This window comes from Nelusetta ayraudi, unplaced genomic scaffold, assembly GCF_046127955.1.
Source record: "Nelusetta ayraudi isolate G7.1 ecotype Tasmania unplaced genomic scaffold, CSIRO-AGI_Nayr_v1 ptg000106l, whole genome shotgun sequence".
Lineage (NCBI taxonomy): Eukaryota > Metazoa > Chordata > Actinopteri > Tetraodontiformes > Monacanthidae > Nelusetta > Nelusetta ayraudi.
Genome location: NW_027466156.1, coordinates 97,501 through 105,522, shown reverse-complemented (window position 1 = coordinate 105,522; position 8,022 = coordinate 97,501). Strand labels below are relative to the sequence as shown.

Sequence of the window (8,022 nt, the reverse complement as noted above, 5' to 3'; positions counted from 1 at the left end):
GATGACCATCAGGCTGGCTCAACTGCTCCTCCTTCTCAGCCGTGGCGCGTCCAATCAGCAGCCGACATCCAGGACCGCACCTGCAAGGCGTCATCCACTCTCACACACACACACAGACACAAACATAGAGGCACCTAGACCCACCCGTGGGTCATAACACCCCCTCCCTTAAGAACCAAACCCGATTAACATACCGACAAACAAAACTAAACAAGAAAACCCTCAGTTCCCCCGAAATAAGAATTTTGCAGCTAGTCCACATGTACACGTGATAATGCATCTGCCAACACAATATCAAGATCCCTAGATAGTAAGTTTGATAGATGGATAGAAATAGATAAGTTAGTTAAAGTTACACACTATATATATATATATATATATACATATATATATATATATATATATATATATATATATATATATATATATATATATATATATACACATATATACATATATATATTATTTTTCTTTTATTATTAACCTCTTTCAATAAACTCCAAAACATACATGGTCAAAATCCATATTATTATTATGTTGTTTTTTTTAAATGCTTATACAAAACAAGAAAAGTGGAGGGAGAGTTGTCTGAATTGGGTTCAGTGAGCATCACATCCACTTGCAACGCATTATTGCTTCTGTTACGACTGTTCACTTACGAACTCAACCGCAACGATTGGTGGAGTGACGAGCATCCAGCACGTGACACCTACGATGACCTTCCTCCCACGGAAGAACCATAGGAGGACACGGCTTAAATAGTATGGCTTGTCCACCAGAAGGCTGTATTATGGTGTACATAATATAAAACTTCGGCCCAGTTCTGCTTGTATTGCATTGTATTGGTTGGTGTTCCTGAAGTTTCATTTTTCCCTTTTTATTTTTTACATTCATGTTTGTGACGAAATAGTATTGTGAATCGCTAGCTCGCATTGCATGCTGGGAAAAAGCGTCACTCAAGGAAGTTTTGGCTTCGCTGACACGGTCCTGAAGGGAAGTGGGTTTTAGTGCACTGGAACGGGATGAATGTGTTTAATCAAGCAGTACAAACCTGATTAATTGTCTTAATACTTCACTTCGAATGGCCATATTGTTTAGGATTAGAATTAGATGACAACTTCTTCACAATATTTGCAACTATTCAATTTGACCAGCAGGTGTCAGTAGAAGACGGAATTTCATGTTGACTTTTTCCTAATGGAAGTGCTCTCTTGACGTTGGATTTTTCTCATAATTATTTGAAGTGTAGGCCTGTACCTGCACACAATTTGCAATTCGTCCCAGCGCCCTGAGCTGTAAATTTGGACGGTGTAAAATGAAAATGGCCAGCTGCAGCAGAAAAGTGGACCCATATATATATATCTGTAATTCATATTTTAACGGTTTATATAGACCCCTCAGGCTCCATTCAAAATGGGGGTTATTATAGGAGAGTTGCAGTCAACTGAGATTTGGAGAGAGTTTGGATTACTAGATTTTGGATAGTGTTTATAGTTTGGAGTGTTTGAGACTAGATAGCGTTTAGTTTGGAGATATTTTTGAGAGCTTACGGAGAGAGTGAGGAGAGGAGAGGTGATAGGATGGAGCCCCCTGTCCTGTACATCAATGTCCATGTTACACAAGCATCTATGCCAGGGGTGCCAATTACGTCCATCGCGATCTACTGGTCAATTACGAAGGGAGTTTGGGTGATCGCATGGGAGAGAGGGAGAGAGAGGGAGAGAGAGAGAGAGAGAGAGAGAGAGAGAGAGAGAGTGTGTGAGAGAGAGAGAGAGAGAGAGAGAGATCCGCGTCAATTACAGCAGGTAGAATCGTTCAGGCAGGATTAGAAAACACGGTGGATCTGGTTGATTTTGGTCATAATGTACGATGTGCTGGATTTTGTTCTTATATGTGCTGTGCTTTACATTCATTCATGCATTCATTCATTTTCCATACCCGCTTAGTCCTGAACTCAGGGTCACGGGAGTCTGCTGGAGCCTCTCCCAGCTGACTTAGGGCGAAGGCAGGGGACACCCTGGACAAGGGTGTCCAGGGTAAATGTGACGTATCGGCTTCGGCACCATTCAGATCAAATAAAGACCAGACAGGGACAGGAAAAAGAGTTTTGCTGTTGTTTTATACGCAAAACTACCGGGGTTGTCGCGTGAGCTTGCAATCCTGGCGTAAACTGATGGAGACGCCTCGCTCGGAAAATGCGCTTCAAAGTGCGCACGCACTGCAGACGCGCCGAAGATGCTGGGAGATGCTGCTGGCAAAACGTCTGCATCACACACACACACACAGACACACACACGCACACACACACACCAATTATCCCTAACCTATGCGCTGGAAAACACAAAACTATACAGCAAAACATCTTAACGTAAACACACTTTTATTGATAAAATCAAACATAGGCAGATATAACCTAAACAATTTTAAACCATGAGTTTTCTGTGCAATGATGAGCATAAATGCACATGGGAACATGTTGACCCATTTAATCCTCTTTCTTTCTTTATCATTGGACTACAAATATATTTCTGAATGACTTTTCCTGTTTTATAGGAGGTGGATCTTTTTGACTTGCTCATTTTAAAAGTAGCTTGCATGTTGAAAAAGTGTGAGCACCCCTGATCTATGCCCTTTTCCAAGTCCCACAATCACTTTCACTGTCATCTGCCTGATTACACCCATGCCATTTTCAGAAAAAAATTGCACAAACAGAATACATTCAAAAAAATGTATCATACACATAGTTATCAAGTCAAGTTATTTATTTATAGTCATTGTTGAACAAAGTTAACAACAAAATTTGTTTGGAGCATCCCCATAACCACTGGCATCAGTACCGATAAAATAATCATAAATAAGCGAGAAAAACAAAACAAAAATATATATATAATTTATGTACAGAAATTATTTGGTCATTCATTTCTTGCAATTCATAGTCATTCCCAACAGACATAACAGACACAAAAATTCAATGCATCACACGTGCTTCAGACACAGCTTGCCTGTGATTGTACATTTGGCCAGTAGGTGGTTTCGTGTGCACATGAAACTTCGAGAAATGAACCGTTTCTCGAACCAGTTGGCTCAAGTGGTTCAATGCCTCATGAGGCTTCACCTCACCATCACTAGTCATGACACACAGCTTGCTGTTTGGCTCCACTTGTTGTAGTTCTGTCAGCCACCACTAGATGGAGCGCTCCTCTTCAGTCTCCTCCTCATCCTCCCTCACCTCCACCTGTAGAGAGAAGAAGAGACAGCAGGAGTCAGGACTCAGGGTCCTTGAACGCATCATCACAGAGACGTTGACTGTTGATGGAGATGGTGGAGTGACTGGTGAGAAGAAGCAGACTCTCAGTCACATGTCTAGTGTGGAACATGTGAAGGTCATGTGACCATGGAGTGTTGGACTGATACTGAGGCCTGATGAAGATGAACTGATCAATAATTGGGTGGTGAACTGAGAGAAGAAGCAGTTTGGCAGCAGATGTTGGATGAATGAGGAGCAGCTGGACGTCACCATCCTCCTCTCACACTGTGACTGGGAACACTGGACCTCTGCTGTGGGATCAACTGGCTTTGGTGCTGGAACCATCATCCAATGGTTCTAAACCAGTACTGACCTCACACTCTCCAGTTGATAGTCTCTGCTGTGGACAAGATCCATTAGTGGCTTCACTCCTGAATCCTGCAGCTGGTTCCCATCCAGGTCCAGGTGTCTGAGGTGGGAGGGGTTGGACTTCAGAGCTGAGAGCAGCCAATCACAGCTGAGCTTTGACAAACTGCAGCACCACAACCTGAATACAGAATAAATGATGGAGAGTTTATAATGATGGAGAGTTTTTCCAGGGTGTCATCACTCTGAAAATCAAAGTGAAATGTCCACTTCAGAATCTGCAATCTGCAAGCTGACCACTAGATGGGAGGATTTTACACACTGTACCTTTAAACCCAGTTTCATTAATTTCAAACACAAACCAGTGACTGCAAATTGAATTTCCAATAGCAGTCAAGTGAAAATCATGACAACAATAACAAGAGTGATAGAAGTTGTAGAGTGAAGAGGGTGAACTGACCTCAGAGTCTCCAGTTTACAGTCTGGACTCTGCAGAAAACCACTCAGCACCTTCACTGTTGAATCCAGAAGGCAGTTCCAACTCAGCTCCAGGTGTCTGAGTTGGGAGGGGTTGGACTTCAGAGCTGAGAGCAGCCATTCACAGCTGAGCTTTGACAACCTGCACCTCCACAACCTGAATAGAGAAGAAATGATGGAGAGTTTTTCCAGGGTGTCTTCACTCTGAGAATCAAAGTCAAAAGTCGACTTTAGAATCTGACACTCATCAAAGGAGAGAGGGTGAGTGAATGAGCGCTGCAATCTGAAATCTGACCACCAGATGGCAGGATTTTAACCTTTAAACCAGAGGTGCTCACACTTTTTCAACATGCGAGCTACTTTTAAAATGACCAAGTCAAAAAGATCTACCTACTATACAATCGATGTGTGTGTGTGTGTGTGTGTGTGTGTGTGTGTGTGTGTGTGTGTGTGTGTGTGTGTGTGGAACGCAGATGTTTTGCTAGCAGCATCTCCCAGGATGTCCAGTGCTTCTGCTGTGCGTGACTTTGAAGCGTATTTTGCGAGCGAGGCGTCTCCGTCAGTTTACGCCAGGATTGCAAGCTCACGCAACAACCCCGGTAGTTTGGCGTGTAGTTAAAGAAAACAACAGCCAAACTCTTTTTGCTGTCCCTGTCTGCTCTCAAACAGAATGCAGGTATCTGAAGTATACCTTGATTTTGTTCATTATAGTTGCAGATTTAAAATGAAACCTGCTTTATATCTCCTTTATTTGATCTGAGCAGTGCAGAAGCTGATTCATCACATTTACCTTTGACTGTAAAACACAGCACATATAGAAACAAACTCCAGCACATCGTACATTATGACCAAGATCAACCACAACCACCGTGTTTTCTAATGACTGAGAGAGCGGTTCGTCTCTCTACCCACCCCCTAGACCTAATGGGCACCCCTGCTTCAAACCCAGTTTCACTCATTTCAAACACAAACCAGTGTCTGCAAATTGAATTTCCAACAGCAGTCAAGTGCAAATCATGACGACAACAACAAGAGTGATAGAAGTTGTCGAGTGAAGAGGGTGAACTGACCTCAGAGTCTCCAGTTTACAGTCTGGACCCTGCAGAAAACCACTCAGCTCCTTCACTGCTGAATCCTGCAGCAGGTTCTCACTCAGGTCCAGGTGTCTGAGGTGGGAGGGGTTGGACTTCAGAGCTGAGAGCAGCCAATCACAGCTGAGCTTTGACAACCTGCAATACTCCAACCTGAATAGAGCATAAATGATGGAGAGTTTATAATGATGGAGAGTTTTTCCAGGGTGTCATCACTCTGAAAATCAAAGTGAAATGTCGACTTCAGAAGCTGCAACAACACTTATATCAGTAGACTCATCAAGTTGCAAGGCAAATTTCTTACTGATAGGGATCTTGTCCAAAACCACACTTTCGATGTCTGCAGACATCTCATTAATACGTCTGGAGATTGTGTTATCTGAGAGAGGGACTTTGGCTATTTCTTTAGCCGCTTCGGGTCCGAGCGTCTCATTTACAATGGCTTTGCAGGCGGGAAGTATTAATTGCTCTGCCACAGTGTGGGACTTTTTTGATTTAGCCACAAGTTCAGCGTAGTGTTGCCACCCGTCCCGTTTTTCCCAGAATTGTTCTCTTTTTTCACCACCTGTCCCGGGAAAAATAAAATCTCTCCCGGGACACAATTTGTCCCGTTTTTAAGGGAAAATGACAAAACCTCATTTGATTTCTGCCTGTGGTCTACTCCCGTAAAATACACGATTGTCCCGTACTTGGCAACTAAAAAACCTGTCCCGTAATGAACTGATACAGGATCCGGGACCCCCCCCCAGGTCCCGGATTTGTAACTCTGGTAGGTGGCAACCCTAGTTCAGCGACATGGTAGCTAGCTTTAAGGGCTCTCTCGTTTACTTTTGCGGTTTTTCTCATGAAAGTTGCCTGTTTCTCCGTGTGTTCACGCAGGCGAACAAAATACTCCACATTTTTCTTTTGAACTGAGGGCTGTTTCGTTTGGAGCTTACTTGGGACCATAGCACTGTTGGAGAGCTTTTGACCACATACCAAGCACAACGGAGTCGGTGCCGTTGCATCTCCGGTAAAAGTAAATCCAAATGAAAGATAGCTTTCATTGTATTGCCTCACGCCAGAAACTTTGCTCGACGTCACCGTCTTTGCCTCCACTCATACTAGGGCCTTCATCTGGGTCCGGATTTTGTCCAGGGTCCAGTTCAGAGTCAGCATTTTTCCTCTTCAAAAACTTATCCATCACTTTCAACCATCGTCCCGCTATCCACAATCCACACACCTGTCGCTGCATCCATGCGTCACTAATTCGCTTGTCTCCAAGCGCAAGGCAATTAGCTACCTGCTGCTGCCACCTACTGGTATGGAAGAGTACTACATGATTACTCTGCCAGGCGCTAAGACTGCACAGGCACACAAATCGGATAATTTCCCACGGCACACCTGACAATATCTCGCGGCACACAAACACTGGTTTACAGGAACGGGTGCTCATCAGAAAACGCTGGCAGTGTGTTTCCCGTGTCTTACTTCCGGTATAAAGTTCGCTTCAAAATTACAACAGAAATACTACCGAAAGATGCCAGTAGGTGGCAACGACGCTCTATAAATGCTTCTCTTAATGCAACAAATAAATGAAATGACTTTCATACTTAGACCAACTGCTCTTAACCTATTTATTAAACAATTTAGACTTAAAGGCTTCTTTGTTGTTTCACCTTAACAGAACACTAATGATAATAATAATAATAATAATAATAATAATAATAATAATAATAATAATAATATTAAGAAATTGCCATTTCCAAAACGTGCACATTTCTTTTAAACTTAAGTGTAGTTGTTTTCCATATCTATTGACGCAAATGACGTTAACCTTGCAATGAATGCAGCAACACTTGTACCTAATAACACTAATGATACAACAAATACACGTCAAAATGGTTGCAGTGAAAATGGACGCTTTTAATCATATATCAGTATATAATATATAATATAATATATAATATATCATATATTATACGATTGTATAAAGCGCTTTGAGACGCCTTTGGTTGTGATTTAGCGCTGTACAAATAAAAGTTTATTATTATTATTATTATTATTATTATTATTATTATTATTATTATTATTATTATTATTATTGTTATATATGTTTTGGCTCTTGCCAAGTAAAATTTCAGGAATTATTCTTTGTTTGTTTAGAATGTCGGACATGTATTCAGCGCTTTGTGATGAAGAGCTGGATGCCGTCATTGCAGAAATCCAACTCAGTCACCCAAACACAGGGTACAGAATGATGAGAGCATTCCTTCATGCCAGGGGATTACGAGTGCAAAGTAAGTTTGATATGAAGTTGATTTAAAAAAAAGAAAGGGGGGGTATTTAATAAATGAAATCATACCTTTTGTCAGCATTATCTGTGTTAACACGGATTTGTGCCTTTAATATTTTATGTAGTTTGTCTTTCTTTTTTTTTTGCTGTTGTTGTAGTTCAAAGAGTATGTGATTCCTTAAGAAGAGTGGACCCAATTGGGACTGAAGTGCGAGCCTTGGCCAATCGCACACTAAGACGGAGGCAGTATTCTGTTCCTGCACCAAATGCAATGTGGCACATAGATGGAAACCACAAATGAATACGGTATTTTTCAAAACTGTTTTTAAATACTTGAACAAATGAAACATTGAGATTTTCTACCCGCTCCAAATCTTTTCATCTTTGTACCATACCTTTTTTGTGTCAAATAAGCTGTGCATGAACCTTTTTCAATTAGCTATCTGATGCCTTATATATTTTAGATTTCTCTTTCCATCTTCTCTCCCTTTTTTACCAAAAGCTGGAGATTTGTCATTCACGGTGGAATAGATGGCTTTAGCCGTTTAATTGTTTATCTGTCTGCT

The 8,022-nt window shown here is 41.6% G+C and overlaps 1 protein-coding gene across 1 annotated transcript; it reads right to left on the bottom strand.

Moving 5' to 3' along the window:
* Positions 1-3,162: 3,162 nt before the first annotated feature.
* LOC142903138 (ribonuclease inhibitor-like) lies at positions 3,163-4,441 on the bottom strand. The gene is made up of 4 exons (XM_076048630.1): positions 4,431-4,441; positions 4,074-4,169; positions 3,621-3,794; positions 3,163-3,235 (listed from the first exon to the last, which is right to left on the bottom strand). Exons 1-4 carry the CDS (start codon positions 4,439-4,441, stop codon positions 3,226-3,228), a joined length of 291 nt encoding a protein of 96 aa, XP_075904745.1. The 3' UTR covers positions 3,163-3,225.
* Between the last annotated feature and the right edge of the window lie 3,581 nt (positions 4,442-8,022).